Source organism: Diabrotica virgifera, chromosome 10 (genome assembly GCF_917563875.1).
Source record: "Diabrotica virgifera virgifera chromosome 10, PGI_DIABVI_V3a".
NCBI classification, from domain to species: Eukaryota; Metazoa; Arthropoda; class Insecta; order Coleoptera; family Chrysomelidae; genus Diabrotica; species Diabrotica virgifera.
The window spans coordinates 138,621,428-138,641,605 of NC_065452.1; the positions used below are offsets into that span (position 1 = coordinate 138,621,428).

Sequence of the window (20,178 nt, forward strand, 5' to 3'; positions counted from 1 at the left end):
CCAATTTTAATACCTTCTTCTTCTTATGTCACTTGACGTCCTCGGATGATTACTTTTTGCTTAGTTGAGATGATGGATGTGTAAAATACTTGGGTGTTGCATATGTTTATTATTTATTATATTTTTTTATTTATCTTATGGCATAGATACAATAAGAACACATAATTTAAAAAAAGTATATACAACGGTTTTTTATGTTTTTTTATATGTTTATTATATAGTTACTTATACTGGCTACAAGTGTCAGGAGACAGGCTCAAGTGTGTGGAGTTGTAACTTGATGTTGACATAAGACCATATATCTCCTATACAGGGTGTTTGGTAAAGAATGGGCCATAGCTTAACCTAAGATTCCTGAGGTCGATTTAAGCTAACTTACCGTAGTGCAAAAGTTGATAACAACCGAAATACAGGGTGTCAAAGTTAAACTTTTATTTTATTTATTTTTGAATATTTCCTGACAGGCCTGGGACAACAACACGAAATTTGGTAAGCGGTGCTGGTATTACACAATCTACTAAATTATGTTAAACAAACGTTTCTGGCTACTACCAGAGGCGTACGACGGGGAACGTTAATGGTTGACCCTTCCCAAATTCTACGCCACTGGCGGAATTGCTGTTTTAGTGCAATTTTTTGGACCCCAATACTTTCTATGTAAAACACATACTCTTCATTCGTAACGATTAAGCTATTAGATTTCGAGATATTTGAAGCTAAAAACGAAGGAGCATAATACATTAATCAACATAAGTATGCCTCTTCATTTTTAACTTCAAATATCTCAAAAACTAATGACTTTATCGTTACGAATTAAGAGTATACTATTTGCATAGAAAGTATTGTACAATCTAAAAGTTATACTAACATAGCAGTTTCATCAGTGGCGTAGAATTTGGGAACGGTCAACCATTCACTTTCCCCTGTCGTACGCCTCTGGTAGTAGCCAGAAACGATTATTTAACATAATTTAGTAGGATGTACAGTGCCTACATTTTCTGTCAAGTATCACACGGATATGTCAAATTATTTTAAAGTATTCTTTTTTTTTTAATAATTTATTCTTTATTTAAAACTTTAAGAACTATGTGTGCCCGGTACTATAAAACTATTTGACATATCCGTGTGATACTTGGCAGAAAGTGTAGGCACTATATACTTTACTACATTATGTTAAATAATCGTTTCTGGCTACTACTAGAGGCGTACGACAGGGGAAAGTGAATGGTTGACCCTTCCCAAATTCTACGCCACTGATGAAACTGCTATTTTAGTATAATTTTTAGATTTTCCAATACTTTCTATGCAAATAATATACTTTTCATTCGTAACGATAAAGTCATTAGTTTTCGAGATATTTGAAGTTAAAAATGAAATGGCACACTTATTTTGATTAATGTATTATGCTCATTCGTTTTTAGCTTCAAATATCTCGAAAACTAATGGCTTTATCATTACGAATGAAGAGTATGTTATTTACATAGAAAGTATTGGAAAATAAAAAAATTGCACTAAAATAGAAATTCCGCCAGTGGCGTAGAATTTGGGACGTGTCAACCTATCACGTTCCCCCGTCGTACGCCTCTGGTAGTAGCCAGAAACGTTTGTTTAACATAATTTAGTAGGGTGTACAGTACCAGCACCACTTACCAAATTTCGTGTTGTTGTCCTATGCCTGTCAGGAAATATTCAAAAATAAATAAAATAAAATTTTAACTTTGACACCCTGTATTTCGGTTATTATCAACTTTTGTACTAAGGTAAGTTAGCTTAAATCGACATATTTTAACCTCAGGAATCCAAGGTTATGGGCTATGGCCCATTATTTACCAAACACCCTGTATATAACACTTGACTTTATGAACCAATAATACTTATAACTTCTTAAAATCGTATGAGAATTTTGGATGATTAGTGTCAGTTTGCTGCCAGTTAACACTATTGATATTTAGTTCTTGAACAATTATAATTATTATTAAACGCTTTTTTCCTAACAACATTGATTTCTGGCCAACAAAATGACTGATTTTGCGTGTTTCAGATTATAAAGGACCAATTCTAGGAATGGTAAATTTGAAAATCAGTTTGCATAATTTATATTTTATTCTGTTTAGGTTACAAATATTATTTACATACAACATATTGTGTAATTACAACAAACGCCTTCTAGTTTGGTAACTTCCGCAGTCAGATATGCATTACGCTTTAGAGGAAGACAATTATGAGGAAATACAATACAATAAATATCTATGTAATATAAAGAATAATTTACTCAAAATAAAATAGATAAAAACTAGTGTAGAATCAAATTTTTTGATCAAAAGAACTTACTGCCAAGCATTTGGATGGAACACCGGATAGCACAAACTGAAATAAATACTAAATTAAACAAAGGAGTGACCGGGTGACACCCTATGAATCATTTTAAAATACACACTATAGGAAAAATATTAACTTCATTTAACGTTCTGGCTTTCAGATTAGAGGCCAAAACCTAAATATATCCGATGTATATCTTCTTCTAGTACGCTGTAAAATACAAATTGCGTCTATTATACTAATAACTAGCCATTTTATTATACACTATATGTACCGGGTGTCCCACTAAGAATGGCTGTCGGCCATATCTTAGGAACCGTTTATAGTACAGCTTTGAGAAAAAAATATTTATAACAAAAGTTGCTTCGGGAAAAGCCTGGAAATTATTTTCATAATTGTAGGTCCACCGCTAGAGGGCGTAACTGAATATCAAAAATTAAAAAATCAAAATTTTGCAAAATTTACCCAACGAAAGAGCACTGGAAATCCAATCATCGTATTCTTTATAAAATTCTGCGCATATTTGATTTCACAAGTTTAAGTCTACCTTTGCAAATAAGAGGTGGGGGTGAGTGGCAACCTTCTTATGAAAAAATGGCTGTAAGTCCGGTTCTGCTAAATCGAATTTTGCATACTTGGTTTTGTTGAAAACAGCTCTTTTTCGTCAATGTAAGAGTCTTATTTTCGAAATAGCCTCATAAGTAATATGCCAGCTAGTAGGCGTTATCTAATTATTTTCGGAAATCTAGTTTTCTTTGGAGAATATTAAATACAAGTATGCATTTTTAATCCTGTATTACAAAATTAGACCAAATTAGCAACATAATACCGAAAACCGCATGTCGATATCTTTTTTCTATCTCGAGATATCTTAAGAAACGTGTAAATTTAAAAACAACTGTTACTGTCACCGGTAAATGAAATTAAGGAAAAGTAGTGTGCTATGGAAAAAAACAAAGAAATATCTCCTAGATGTCAACGTATATAATAGGGCTTTTCAACGATTCTCATTTGTTTGGAGCGTCTGTCATATGCCGTATATTAATATTATACACGAATTATACGACATTATGGCAGAGGCTGGAAACAAATGAGAAGCGTTGAAACGCCCTATTAATTAAAGCACCAATAAGACAAACAACACTATAAAATATAATAAAGAAATAAAAACAACTATTTAGTGACCATCTAAATGTTCAAATTGTTGCCCATCATTTTCGTTGCAAGCATTTATTCTTTCAATAGTAGATTGAACAGCAGTCTCAATTTCTGCTCTCGAAATGGCTTGAATGGCGTTTCTTATTATCTGGATCATGTTTTCTCAAGTAGTGTAGTAAATTCTTGCATCGAAAATGATGGGCAACAATTTGAACATTTAGGTCGTCACTAAATAGTTGTGTTTATTTCTTTGTTATATTTTATAGTGTTGTTTGTCTTATTGTTGTTTTAATTAATTATATTTATATACGTTAACATCTGGAAAATGTTTCTTTGTTTTTTCCATAACACACTACTTTTCCTTAACTTAATTTAAAGGTGACAGTAACAGTTATGTTTAAAAACACGTTTCTTAAGATATCTCGAGATAAAAAAAGGTAACATGTGGTTTTCGCTATTCTATTGCTAATTTAATCAGATTTTATAATACAGGATTAGAAATGCATACTTGTATTTAATATTTTCCAAAGAAAACTAGATTTCTGAAAAAAATTAAATAACGCCTTCTAGCTGGCATATTACTGGTTGTAACGCCTTCTAGGCTGGTTCGAAATTATAACTCTTACATTGACGAAAAAGATCTGTTTTCAACAAAGCCAAGTTTGCAAAATTCGATTTAGCAAAACCGGACTTACAGCCATTTTTTCATAACAAGGTTCCCACTCACCCCTACCTCTTATTTGGAAAGGTAGACTTAAACTTGTGAAATCAAATATGCGCATAATTTTATGAAGAATACGATGATCGAATTTCCAGTGCCCCTTTATTAGGAAAATTTTGTAAAATTTAGATTTTTTTATTTTTGATATTCGATTACGCCCTCTAGCGGTGGACCTACAATTATGAAAATAATTTCCAGGCTTTTCCCGAGCCAACTTTTGTTATAAATAAAACGGAATAATACCCGAAGGTTGGCTGTATACCATCTAGTTAAATAAAATTAACATGAAGTAAAACTCCCTAGTGTAGTTGGTATATTTAATCAATGATTAAATATACCAACTACACTAGGGAGTTTTACTTCATGTTAATTTTATTTGTTATAAATATTTTTTTCTCAAAGCTGTAGGTACTATAAACGGTTCATGAGATATGGCCGAGAGCCATTCTTATTGGGACACCCGGTACAACACTTTAAAATTGTGCTGTTAATATTTTTGAGGATTATTTACAAGATAACTTTACTTAAAATAACTAACAATAGAGTTTTTGGCATCATTAGCAAACAAACAGAACATAAAGTCATCCCAGAAATGCCCCTTTTATACTTTAATGAATTTAAAAGTTTTATACTTTAATGAAATATCCAAATTAGAAGCAATTTTTGGTTTAAGTACAACAATAGAAAAGGATAGAACATTAGATGGATGTTAATTTTGGAAACAGGTTTTGGTCTGTAAGTCAGATCATTAAATGAAGATGCGATCATTTTTTAGATGTGATAGATGACAATTTCCTGTGCGCTGCGCTGTTATTATACATGCAATGCAAGTTTCTTGATATCGATTTAATGAATGTAAGTTCGATTGATATTTTACATGCTTCGCAATCAATTCTTCAACGATTAACTACTTACAACATTTTGTTGATCGTTTCTGAATGGATCCCCAATTTAGCTGAACATGAAGAATTGTATAGAATAAAATTGGTTGTTTTACAATTAATATAACATTTTTTCAAATATTTAGCACCTTCCTGTACTATTTTTAGTCCTTGAGCAAACGTTTCGACGGCCCGCTCGAGGAAATCAAGAATAAAATACAGAATATCAAATATTTGGACGGGTTAATTCATAATATTATGATTGTGTGATAAAAACAGTTGCAATACTTTAAAAAAAATCTAAACACAGCTATCACCCCCGCAACGAGGTAAAAATAAGGACTGAACCATTTTACCACCACTTCTTTTACCTCCTAACTCTAACATACTTTAGTAAAAGATCCTCATGTTTGTTGAACAATGTTTTGCAGTTCATAGTAAACAATAAACTTTGTTAAAAGTTTTTTTCTTGACCTAACATTTTGCTAGAATCCTTAGACGAAATCTAAAAGAATCTTGTTTGAAGCTATCTTGCTTGAAGACACTTTTTTGTTGAATCGAACATGATTGAATTTGGTGCTGCATTTTATAGATAATTTAGTAGCTTGTTTGAAATATATTCCTTTGATGTATGATTAGGTTTCAGAAGGAGAAAAAATTGTGGAAAAATGGTGGTCCTTTCTTAACTATTAAAGAATCAGTCGATGTATATCGTTTTAGGTAAAAGGTTTTTGACTAGTGCCGCGAAGTGGTACCAAACTATTGAGCTTCTGACCTACCAAGGGTGTTTGAATAAAAAGTGATCGCGCTGTTACAAATTTCTTACAATTAGGCCACAGAATCCACTTTGACCGAGTTAAAACAAACATTTCACATTAAACTTGTTGCCTATTAGGCAATAATATCGTCAAGAGTGATGTACACGAGCCCCTAAAATAATAACTTCAAACATAATACAAGTAATACATACAATTTTAATATTGTAGGCAAACTACAGTGTTGCCAACTCATTACACACCACATGGGGAAGAGATTATGGCGGTAGATGGCGTAACAACCGGCTCTCACAACTGGAAGAACCAGGTACAAAATAAAACGGAAAGGTTAAGACCTATTAGGGTATGTACTGTTAATATCATGAGAGATCGGACAGATACCGTGAATTATACAAAAATCAAAATTTCCTATGTTCAAAATCACCGAATACACAAGTCAAAATATCTGGAATTTGGGACAATACTTAAAAGTAGGTATCTAAGATTTTGTAGTATTTACACTGTTAAAGTTATTATTTTAGGGAAAGGTTTATTAAAACATGTCACTTAATTTTTCTCTTCAGATCTAAAAAATACGCACCTAAATAATAATTTTAAAATTCGAATACGATAATAATAATAATATAAAGGAAATATTCATTTATATACAAAGTTTTAGAGAACAATTATTATTTTAGAATTGCTTTATATTAATAACCCTCTGATTCTGTCGAGATTTAGCACCCTTTTAGCATTAAAACATTTTATGACGCTTTACTGGAATAAGGGTGTCTGTATAAACCAAAAATAGTGATACTAAAGTTAAATAAATCCTATTTTTTTTAATAAGAACTATATACATTTTTGATTTTGCAAATTATGTGACATGCTTGATGTTATGTACCTATATATAGCTTAAGTTTGGGCAAACTTAACAAATAAATCTATAAGGACTCGGAACACCTCCTATGTATTTATTTCTCAATATAATACTAGATAAAAACTGACTAAAAACACGTTCTCGAATCGTTTTTGGATAGGATTGATGGTTGGAAGCGCTCTATGAGACCCTTATAGACTTATCACTACAGTAAATCCCATTCAAGAACATAATGAAACTGATTTTCAAAAGAAAAAAAAAGAAAATAGAAAACGACTTGCTCACAATTGGTTTTATTATACCTGTGACGATACAACTTTCTACAATTTCAATCCATCGTCAGGTCCATGATACACGGTTACTTAACCACTAAGAAACGGAGAAAATAATGTTAGGTACAGTTGTTATCAATTTTTAAGTATAAATCATGTCAATATTAAGTAATAACAAAATCTAATACAATAAATATAAGTGTAAGTATATTTATATTTTATTAAATTTAGTTCATTATTATAGGCTTAGTATTGGCATACTTTATAGTTAAAAAGCTAGAACTGTAGCTGTCTTTCTTCTTTTTTTAAATCGTTAAGCAACTTTGTATCATGAACTTGATGATGTGCTGAAATTGTGGAGCCCAAAATTGTTGTTTCTTTTTTTCGTTTGAAAAAGGACGGTCATTTGCACATAATTCATCATTTTAAACTGATTTATATGTATATTTGTATAACATATTGAAACAAAGCGGATGAAACCTACAAGCTGTGTCATACTGTAAGCAAATGAATATTGTCGTGATATGTTTCGACACTTTCCCCATGACAAACTTCATAGCATGAATTGGTTTATGTATATGGTATATTAAATAACTTGGCCGTTATGTGACCTGGTTCAGTTTCAGTACGCCATCATTGATGGGAGACTGTCGATTTGCCGGGATAAATTTCAGATTCCATACTCTTAAAATTAATGGTTAACATACTTTCAGGAACTACTTTTCGTATACAGTGTGCCTCAAAAGTTATGTATTTAATATGAGGAATAGTTTTTAAATTTCACAGAAAAACTTTCAAAATAAATAGAAACAATCAATATCACTGGAAGACGTCACTGAAGTATTAAATAATATGTTTGTAACTTCGTTATATATAGTTTTTAGTGCGACATTGGTCGATAATAGTACAGAATATCCTAAAAAGTTATTTGGAAAAAATGTAGGTAATGATATTCTCCAGGCTTGGATGATATGCCGAATTCTACAAGGCCATCAATAACTACATGGTAAAGCAAACATACAATTTTTTAAATAGGACACTGTGTATATTTTTTCATAGAATACTCTCAGAATCAGAATCCTTGTTTTTACAATATGGCGTTTGACACTACTACACAGTAAGACTCGTTAAATACCCTGTATAGTAGTGTGAAACTTAATGTCTTAAGAACAGGTATTATGAGAAAAATCTAAGTATGAGAAAATATATACAATGTGTCCTATTTAAAATATTGTATGTATACTTTAGCACGTATTTATTAATCATCCTGTAGAATTTGGTATATTTCCATGCCTGGATAATACCATTGCCTACATTTTTTTAAATAACTTTTTTGGATATTCTGTACCATAATGGAATTATCCACCAATGTTTCACTACAACTCACGCATATAAATAAATATACACAATAAAGAGACAAAAATTATGGAAAATAATATAATGCATCATTTGCACTAAAATACAATTCTGCTAAACAAACTGAGGATAGTTGTAAGATTTTTAGTATCATTTAGCAGTTGTTCCAGCTACGGTGTGTAGTTTAGGACAAATGCTTTACATTTATCAAATTTCAAAGTGATTCCATATTCAAAAACTTTCCATCCGAGTTTTAATCTCATTTGGGGGACACCGTATATAACAACATAAATAAAAAAAGTCTCTCGAGTTATGTACAAAAAAATAAAACAATCACAGTAAACAGTACCTTATATAATATTGGTAGAACTTAATAAAATAAAGACGGTGGCAATACGACTCTAAATTTATTAGTACATCGGGTAATTGCACTTAAATTTTAAGTCTAAAATTTACTGATCTACCACAAACTTGTTTTATCTAATTTTGAATTGATAATTTGGCACATTTTTAATTATTATAAAAATGGCTACGGCTTATTAGGTTTAACATTAATCTACAATGTGACCTTCATATTGAAGAAAAATATTACCAGAACTCTTGTGTAATAAATAATTACTAAAATGTATATAGTGTGGACAGAACAAACCGATATGGTGTGGCCATAATGGTAAACAAGGAAATAGAAAAATCCGTACTTGGTTTCACCCCGCTTTCGAATCGCATTATAATGCTACAAATTAACACCAATATGGGGAAAATGAATGTTATTCAAGTATATGCACCAACAGCTGACAAGGAGGAATAAGAAATAGAAGACTTCTACGAGCAATTGGAAACAATAATGAAAACAACAAAAAAACGTGAAGTTCTGATACTAATGGGTGACTTCAATGCCAAAGTGGGCAGAGGAAGTGTGGAGTGTTGTGTTGGAATGTATGGATTGGGAGAGCGAAATGAGCGTGGTGAAAGACTAATTCAGATGTGCCAAACAGAAGAACTGGTAGTTATGAATACAATGTTTAAATTACCAAATCGTCGGTTCTACACGTGGAAAGCTCCTGGAGACAACAAAGATAGAATTATAAGAAAACAGATAGATTACATTTTGATAAGGAACAGGTACAAGAACTCTATTACAGTAGTGAAGACTTACCCTGGAGCAGATGTAAACTCGGACCACAACCCAGTAGTAGCTAATATGAATGTAAGATTGAGAAAACCATTAATGAAAAGATCTAGACCAAAAATATACATTGATAAACTAAGAGAACCAAATACATACCAAGAAACTCGAAATAAAATAAATCAGAGTATCCAAGAAATAAAACAACAAAATAAGAACATTACAGATATTGAAACAAAATGGAAGAATATAAAGAACACAATAGAGACTGTGGGACGTAAAACATTAACATTTACAAAAGCTGCCAAACAAGAATGGATGACACAAGAAAGTCTCGAAAAGATGGATGAAAGAAGAATACACAAAAACAAAGATAAAATTAAATATCAAGAAATTAATAAACAAATAAAACAGAAAATAAAACAAGCTAAGGAAACATGGATGTCCATTAAATGTCAAGAAATTGAGGAATGTGAGGCAAGGTATGACACTTTCAACACCCATAAGAAGGTTAAAGAAATGATTTCAGGAAATCGTAACAAACCAATTGGGATATTAACAAATGCAGATGGTACCACTATAACTGAAACGCAAGACAAATTACGTAGATGGAAAGAATACATTGAACACCTATTTTATGACCAAAAAGGAGAACAATTAGAAGTTGACGGAGAAACCACGGGACCAGAAATAATGAAAGAGGAAGTTATTTATGCCATAAAACACACAAAAGGTAGAAAAGCTCCAGGACCCGATGAAATACCAATTGAACTATTGAAGGTAATTGATGAAGATAATATTGATGTCTTGGTAGACCTTTTTAACTCCATATACAAGACGGGACACATACCCAAAGAATGGCTTCTCTCAACTTTTGTAACGATTCCAAAAATTACAAATGCTAAAGATTGCAATGACTATCGGACAATTGCATTAATGAGCCACACATTGAAAACCTTCCTTAAAATCATACATAACAGAATCCACGTAAAATTAGAACAAGAAATAAGTGATTCACAGATGGGTTTTAGAAAGGGTCTAGGAACTAGAGAAGCATTATTCGGAGTCAATGTTCTGACACAACGATGTTTGGATATTAATCAGGACATATATGCTTGCTTCATAGATTTTAAAAAAGCTTTTGACAGAGTTCAACATGAAAAGCTTTTAAGTATTCTTAAGACCAAAAACACAGATAGTAGAGATCCACAAATTATATCGAATCTGTATAAAAAATCGGAAAACAAGAGTAAGAGTCGAAGGAGAACTTACAGAGGAAGTAAGTAAACTTGGAGGAATTCGACAAGGGTACATACTTTCACCACTCTTATTCAACGTCTACAGTGAAGTGATATTTCAAGAAGCTTTATTGGATATTGTGGAAGGTATTTTGGTCAACGGAAATAGCGTTAATAATATTAGATATGCGGACGATACGGTTATATTTGCAAGTGACATGGAAGATTTACAGTACATAATACAACATGTATACAATGCATGTGAAAGGCAAATGAATCTCAAGAAAACGAAATCAATGATATTCTCAAAAAAACCACAAAATGTAGATAACCTGATCATCAATAATACAACGATCGAAAGAGTAACAACATATAAATATTTAGGAACGTGGCTAACCGAAGATGGAGATCAAACAAAAGAAATCAGATCTAGAATAGAAATGGCAAGAAACACGTTCATAAAATTGAAGAACTTACTTTGCAACCGTAACCTTAATCTAGAGATCCGCACAAGAATGCTACGTTGTTACGTTTTTTCTACTTTACTATACGGCATGGAAGCGTGGACAATAAAACAGTTTGAAATCAAAAAATTAAACTCCTTTGAGAAGTGGTGCTACAGGAGAATCCACAGAATATCGTGGACTGAAAAAGTAACTAATATAGAGGTGTTACAAAGAATGAAGAAAGAATGTGAAGTCATAAAAACTGTTAAAATTAGAAAGATTCAATAGCTGGGTCATATAACGAGGGGCGAGAATAATTATGCAAGGGAAGATACAAGGGAAGAGAAACCCAGGACGACGCAAAATATCCTGGCTAAGAAATTTGAGAGAGTGGTTCGGTTGCAGCTCATTAGAATTATTCAGAAGTGCGGCCAATAAAATTAAAATAGCGATGATGATTTCCAACCTCCGATAGGGGAAGGAACCTGAAGAAGAAGATATAGTGTGAAAGCCATGTATGGCATACTTTAGAAAACTTTAATAAATGCTCCGATACATCAACCATATATCTTAATTGTTTAATCTAATTAATATCTGCTGCTCCATCCAGCGTATTCTCCAGATTTGGCCTCCTGAGACTTATTTTTGTTTCCAACCTTAAAAAAGTCACTCGCCGATCAGAAATTTGAGTGAAAAAAGGAAGTCATCACTGTTACAGATGCCTACTTTGTAGACTCAAGAATTTTTCATACGGATTATTACAGATCTCACGTCGTTGAACTTTTCTGTGGAGATTACATCTAGTGTGAAATATGTGTAACACCTCCAACTAGCATTGCAGATATCAGAGAAAGGATAACAACGGAATAAGTTAGGGAGAAGTTTTATAACAGACTTTATTTTAAAATAATTCTATCAATAATTCAAATCAAATTTTCTCCTTGTATTATTCATATTGATCATAAATGAAACGATACAGAGTGTTTGATTGCAAAAAAGTGTACCGGCAGTAGTAATCTGATGTGAATCACCCTATATATTTATAGTTGTGATTAGAGAACGTAGAATTTAGTTAAAGAATTTTCTAAATTAACAAAAATACGCCAAAAATAATTGTATTATACAGGTTGATTGATTAGTGGGATAGAGCTCAATAGATCCGCTATAGTAATAGATAGCAATAAAAGTTAAAAACAAAAATGTTAGCCACCTTTGAGCTTCACATTACAAAATTAGTTAGAATGTTACAGGGTGTTCGATAACACAGTGGCAGACCAAACTTATGTTTTTTTAAATGGGACACCCTATATTTTATATTTTATATTCGAAATACTGTTAACTTCTCCATCACAAAAATATAAAGGTTTGTTATGTTATACAGGGTATTTACAAAGTTATAACCAATTTTATATGAAAATCGTAACAAGTTCAACTCCCTGTATAAATAAAAATAAGCAAAACAGCAATGGTTTATTAATGTCATATTTTTTTACGTATTGTCAAAATTTTCAAGAATTATTGATATTGCTAATTTTCTTTATATCAAATACAGGGTGAGTCAAAACGAAAGTCCATTATTTTCTCACTAATTTTAAATGGAACACCCTGTATTTTATACTATTGAAAAGTACCATTACCGTACTTTAATTTTTAGATAACATTCCCTATGTCTAAATTTTTTAGTTTTCGAGATATTTTCATTTTTCAATGAACCAGTAGCGTGGCCACCCAAATCACCAGAATTTAATAAATTGGATTGATTTTTTTGGGGTTACGTTAATAATGAAGTTTATAAAATACCTCCAACAACAAGGGATGAGATGAAAAATAGAATACAAAGTGTATTTCGATGTGTTAATTTATAAATACTTCGTAGAGTAAGTAGTTTATTCAATGATCGTTTTTAGGCGTGCATAAAGGTATTAGGAGGTAATTTTGAACACCTTATGTAATTAATATTAAAAGTATTTTATTAAAAGTAGCTTCAAATTTTTTCAAACATGTTTTTTTGTAAAATGTATTACTGATAAATTATGTTTCGTTCTTTATTTGTTACATCGTAACATTTACATACAAAAGTAGTGTTTAATTGTCTTCACAAAATGTTGTATTTTGTGTTTGTGTGTTTTTTTGTAAAATTGATTAGTAATTTTCTTTCTTTATTTGTTACATTTACATAAAAAAGTAGTTTTTAATTGTTTCAAAAATGTTTGCATGTTGTGGTTTATTCTTTTTGTAAAATGTATTACTAATAAATTATTTTTATTTCTTTATTTGCTACATTGTTACATTGATTACCGGATTGATAATCAGTAATCGTCAATTGTCAATTCAGTCATGGCTTACTTAAAATTTAGATTTTAGACACCTAAAATAATTTGCTCTGAAAAATGAAAATATCTCGAAAACTAATAAATTTGGACATAAAGAATGTTATATAAAAATTAAAGTACGGTAATGTTACTTTTCAATAGTGATATAAAATACAGGGTGTTCTATTTAACATTACTGAGAAAATAATGTACTAGCATTTTGACTCACCCTGTATTTGATATAAAGAAAATTAGCAATGTCAATAATTCTTGAAAATTTTGATAATCAATAAAAAAATATGGCATTAATAAACCATTGCTGTTGTGCTTATTTTTATTTATACAGGGAGTTGAATTTGCTACGATTTTCATACAAAATTGGTTATAACTTTGTAAATACCCTGTATAACATAACAAACCTTTATATTTTTGTGATGGAGAAGTTAACAGGACTTCGAATATATAATAAAATATAGGGTGTTCCATTTAAAAAAACATAAGTTTGGTCTGCCACTGTGTTATCGAACACCCTGTAACATTCTAACTAATTTTGTAATGTGAAGCTCAAAGTTGGCTACAATTTTTGTTATTAACTTTTATTGCTATCTATTACTATAGCGGATCTATTGATCTTTACCCCACTAATCAATCACCCTGTATAAGAGGTTTTCACACTGTATAAAAATGCAAATTAATATTATGGACGTACCTGTATAAAATTTTATATTTATGTAATAGAGTTAAAGAGGTGGAGAATTGCTGTTGATCGTAATTAGTAAAGCTACACATTTGCGAGAATTTAATTATTAAAATTAAATTGATATTTTATTATTTTAAATTAAATTTAAATTAATTTAAGATTAATAAATTTTTAATTAAATTAAAAAATATAGCAAGACGTTTATCAAAAGACAGATATTGGCATGACAAGAATGGCACTATCGAAATTCACTTTTGCACTGTATTGTTGGGATATGAAAGAGCCTGAAGAAGATAAAAAGTGGAAATGTTCGTAAAGATATTTTAAAATAACGTTTTTCTTCAAAATGGTCGGTCAAACTATGTAGACTTAGTCAATATTTATCGAAAAATCCCTAATACAAAATATTTGACTAAAATATGAAGTCAATCCATACTGATTTTTTTTCTTTTCTGATCTGATTACGGCGAAAATTTTCTTCTATATTTATCTACTTTTAACCAAAGGCACATGTCATTATTCAATTTTTTTTAATTAGCCTTTTTTGCATTATTGCTACTATAAAAAAAGCAATCGAGGAATGTAATTTATGTGATTTAGAACAACAACAGTGAAAATATTATTCAAGAAAATAATAAAGTGTCCCGTCATAGTCAAGCCAAAGAAATCAGCAAATCAATCTGAAGTCATAGGAAAAAGTGTTGTTCTCAATCAGATAAATGTCACGAAACTATCAATGATACATGACTAAATTTTGGAATTCAGTATGGTGAATGGTGAATGAGTGTGTATGTACCTCCTAAATAAATCTTTTCCAGAATGAATTTATTAAATATTTAAGTAGATGGCAGTGAAGTATCTTCACATACTTCCTTCATAATGGTATATACTATTAAAAAACAAATATCAATAAAAATAAATATTCTGCATCATCAACAAAACCATCTTTAAGTAACTCTATCTCAGGTACAGTATTGGAAAAAAAGAAATGGCGTACATAACACATATTACATTCAATATGTTTCATTTGACACATTCTATCCCACTCCCATCTGCAAAAAAATAGTAAAGAGATAAACCATATACAGACAGACAAATAAACAAGGGAAGAGAGTAAGAAAATGAAAAGATGAAAATTTAGATTGAGAAAATTCAAACCTGACCAAAACAAAAGATGAAAAAAATAGTAGAGTGAGTGAGGACAGAATAACTAAGAAATTTTCAAATAAAAACGGTCATGTAAACGACATAAATTTTTTGTTTTTGTTAGCAGAAGAAAAAATGGTAAAGGTCTTTTACGTTACAGATAAGAAAAATATTGAAGTTTTAATTTAATCTAAATTCTAAATTAATGTAATTTAAATGCATTTGTTTCATTAAATTTTTAATAATTGAATGTAAATTTGTGATTGCCGCCAATTCTTTTAGTACTGTACAATAAACCACCACGAATATATACATGGTGAATAAATAAATAAACAAAATAACTGAAATGATCACTGCGGTTATAGGAATAGAGTCGATAATTTTAAAAATACTTTACATACTTCGATAAACTTTCGTCAAGTCTTTTGTACAACTGGAAAAGTTTTTCGAAGAATTGAAGACTTTTTCGACTCGAAATAAATAAAAGAAATTTGAATCGCAGTTTGTTTGAGATACCTGATTGGAAAACCTGTGAAAATTGTTGTCAGAATTTTGCTGGTCTCTTATTGTTAAGTCGGGAGTTTTCCGTCTTTTACTGTTGATTATTAATGAACTTATGGACGTTAGTAGTATGGCTAAGATGTCGTGGAGATTCAGAGAGTAACAGTACAGTATTGAAATAAAACATAACAAACCTAAACAAAAATTGCCTTTAGTTTTTGCACAACCTGACGCTTCCTTTTCTTCCACTTCTAGGACATCCTTACGATTCTGCAACAAAAGCAAATTTGTTATTTTGGCGCTAAATATATTATTTTGGAGTGATAAGTTTGTGCAATATTCTGCTTGTTATATTGAAATACAGCCTGTTTAGTTTTAAATTAGATATATAAATGGCAACACTGCATGCCGTCGAGTACCAGACGGTCCCCACTTCACACGCTAATGCACCTGATTCTCGTCAATTTTAACTCCATTGGTCCGTCCTCTGCCGCCATCCGGCGATTAAACAACGATAGTGGAATAAGCAATATTGCCGATTCTAGCGCTTCTTTCAGTCACCTATATCTAATTGAAAACTAAACGTATCGTATATTGACAATTACCTCAGCGCCAGCTTCCACAGAGTTATAAATAGAATTGCGGAAGATATCTTCGCTGAACGAGTCAGGAATGGTGTTGGTACTTTCGCCGGTGGATGGATTATCAGCTGCAGGTGGTGTCGCAGTACCATATAAACTTAGCTGCCAATATTGGACATCACCTGTACAAACAAATATTTCAGTATATAGAATCATTTTGTCGCGAAAAATGACAAACTAACTTCAGATTTGATAAACAGAATATCAAGAAGAATTTTATGATAAGATAAAGCTATGAAACTATGCAGAATAGTGATATATACTGGAGTATAACACTTTTTTTATATGCCTCTGTCCAAATACAAACATAAGAAAAATACAGTAGGTACCTATAGATACGCGGTTATTGTGCGTCAGTCCCACCTTGTTAACACATCATTGATGCCAAACGACGCCCATGCACATCAACAAAGTTTAGAACCAGTCAGTTGACTGTGACTATTGCTAGAGAAAGACAGGGAATAAATAGAGTTCCTAGAGGTTAGGTGATGGGAATAAGAAATGATGAAGGAAATAGTGTTATTATATGACTGGTGGGAAGCCAACAACAAAGTTGTGGTGCCAGTAGGGGAGAAAGTACTACGAAAAACATGTGTTGTAAAGGGCATTCTATGTATAATATATATATATATATATATATATATATATATATATATATATATATATATATATATATATATATATATATGAAAAAATAAAAGATGTAGATCTTTGAAACACACTCAGTGATCAAAAGACCAGGTACTGGTTTGGACGACCACTCGTACGAAAACAAACAAATGAAATAGAGAATGCGGAAAAATCCCCTTACGAACAATTCACACATCCACTACTTCGGGCTGGGAAAAATTTTTTTTGAATAGAATCGAAGATCCAAACACCAGCTCTTAGAATTGTGTTTCGCCCTCTTCAACCTCTATGGGCTCATCGGTGAAGATGAGAGGTTGAATATCTTCAGACACATTCCAATCAAAAAACAACATTCGAGACCTAGACATAGCAGGAACGTAAATCTACGTTCCTGCTATGTCTAGGTCTCGAATGTTGTTTTTTGATTGGAATGTGTCTGAAGATATTCAACCTCTCATCTTCACCGATGAGCCCATAGAGGTTGAAGAGGGCGAAACAAAATTCTAAGAGCTGGTGTTTGGATCTTCGATTCTATTCAAAAAATTTTTCCCAGCCCGAAGTAGTGGATGTGTGAATTGTTCGTAAGGGGATTTTTCCGCAATCTTTATTTCATTTGTTTATATTTATATATATATATATATATATATATATATATATATATAAATCTGTAGGAAATATCAGGTATGTGGTCTATAATAAAAAATCTTTATTTTTTCTAAAAACTCAATATTTCGCACATTTTTTTGATGGCTTCTTCAGGAGTATACTGTAACAACAATTTTAACAACTTACAAAGACGTACAAACTAGATTTTAAAATACTTACAGAAAGTTAAAAGATTTCACAAATAAATAACATTGACATTAAAATAAAAATTGTTACTGTCATATATTAAAATGCATCTTAAAATTAATATAAGGAAAGGTCTGAAATATTTAATATATGACAGTAACAATTTTTATTTTAATGTCAATGTTATTTATTTGTGAAATCTTTTAACTTTCTGTAAGTATTTTAAAATCTAGTTTGTACATCTTTGTAAGTTGTTAAAATTGTTGTTACAGTATACTCCTGAAGAAGCCATCAAAAAAATGTGCGAAATATTGAGTTTTTAGAAAAAATAAAGATTTTTTATTATAGACCACATACCTGATATTTCCTACAGATTTATTTATTGTTTTTGGTCGAAATAATCACTTTGAATATATATATATATATATATATATATATATATATATATATATATATATATATATATATATATATATATATATATATATGTATATATATAATGTTCTTGAACTCCTAAGTGGAGCATAAAGCTTCAGTGAAAACGCGCCATCGGGTTCTATTTTGCGCTAGGGCCTTCACCTCATTCCAAGACTTTCCTTGGGCCTTCTAGGGGCAAAGTGCCTTCTAGGGACAAAGAAATTTGGTGGTGGATGAAGTGCAACAGAAGGTAGGGTAGAAGAACAAGGCTAGAAAGATGTATGGGAGGTCTAAAAGAGAGGAAGATCAGGATACGTACAAGATAGCAAATAGGGAAGCAAAGCGCGCTGTAGCTACTGCAGCAGAGGAATTGAGAGAGGAAGGTAAAGAAGACAAGACAGACCGGAATGAGTTGCGAAGAAGAGTAAAGAACAGCGACCCCTGAAAGGGGAAAAGCTGAGGAAAAAGAAGAAGAAGTTGACTAAAGCCAGTAAACTTGGTTAAGTTTCTACAAAAAACATCTAGAATTCTATAGCTCGCCTATTAATACACAGATTTGGTGACGAGATTGATGAACAAAAAAGCTTAGTTGATACATTAAACCACAAAGAACTGTATTAAAATTTTATCTATCCAAAACTGGATAAAACTCTCTGGGATTGGACTAACGCTACATAAAAATTAAAAATAAATATCTTAAAAAATAAAAACAAATCACACGGTGCTGTAGAAAAAAATATTAGTACTGTTACTGATTACTACGATGGTATGTACTCGTAATAAAAGGTAGGCCACTCTACGAATAACTACAATTTACCAAAACATGCTTTAAAATAAAAATGCAAAGAATGTTCTAAACAAGAAAGAAATGGTAACGCGCAGAAATACTCCTGTCACTAATTAAAAGAAACAAACATTGTTCTCTAATGATTTAAATATTTTATTTCTTCCAATGTAGATCACCAATTCAAATTGTTACCATTTCTTTCATTCTCCACTTTGGCTACACTTTTACCAACTAAAAAATATCTGCGCCCTATGTATTCTTAAATCACAAAGACATGGAGACGAAAAAATTGGTAAATAACACAGTATTCTTGATTTGGAAATGAAAGATAACACAATTTTTATGAAAGACTACAACAGTGTTTATATAGTACAGGAACCATTTAGAACAGAAAAAATATAAATATATACTACAGTCACAATAAAGATGCAGTAGAAATAAACAAACCAAGACACGTTTAATGTTACGAGGAGCACTCCCGAATGATGATTTACAATCTATAAAATTTGTAAATTATGATTTGAGATTTACAATGTATACAGGGTGAGTCACCACTAACGCGACGGAAGATTACAGCGAAATGGTAAGAGATTGGAAAAAAAATTTAATTAGTGGTTTGTAAGTAGCTAAAATCTAAATTTTAAAATTATTTTGAAATATACAGGGTGTCCCAATAAATGGCGGCGTATCAAAGTTATATTTTTTCTTATGGAAAACCCTGTATTTTATTGCATTTTTTAATTGGCCGCAAAAAATAAGGTATAGTTTCATAAGGCTCCCTATACCCATGTACAGAGTGCTCTGAGTTATGTTGACTTTTCTTAAAATGTAAAGTTTTAAAAGAAGGCTTATTCTCAAGTTATTTAAAAAATTATAAAAAAATTACTCTTACATCTAAATAGTTGGAAATTGGTTGAATGTGTTTCATGATTGCTTATTACACATTTATTTACAGGGTGTTCAACATTTACAGTTTCATTATTGGATTATTCAATGTGTCATATGATGCTTATTTTAAATGGAACACCATGTATATTAATTATTAATTATATTAAACGAAGTCACCTCTTTCGAATGGTATATGGATGTCTTATACCTAG

General features: G+C 31.1%; 1 protein-coding gene across 6 annotated transcripts in view; it reads right to left on the bottom strand.

Moving 5' to 3' along the window:
- Positions 1–20,178, bottom strand: part of LOC126893266 (furin-like protease 1) — a 412,563-nt gene that overhangs the window by 14,188 nt on the left and 378,197 nt on the right. For 5 of the 6 annotated variants that reach the window (XM_050663275.1, XM_050663278.1, XM_050663277.1 and 2 more), the window contains exons 8-9: positions 16,417–16,574; positions 16,006–16,081 (exon numbers count right to left, since the gene is read on the bottom strand). In XM_050663275.1, coding sequence (XP_050519232.1) covers positions 16,006–16,081; positions 16,417–16,574 — 234 coding nt within the window. Of the gene's footprint in view, positions 1–2,084; positions 2,368–16,005; positions 16,082–16,416; positions 16,575–20,178 lie in introns of those variants that run through there. The other variant, XM_050663280.1, reaches the window with a different exon arrangement.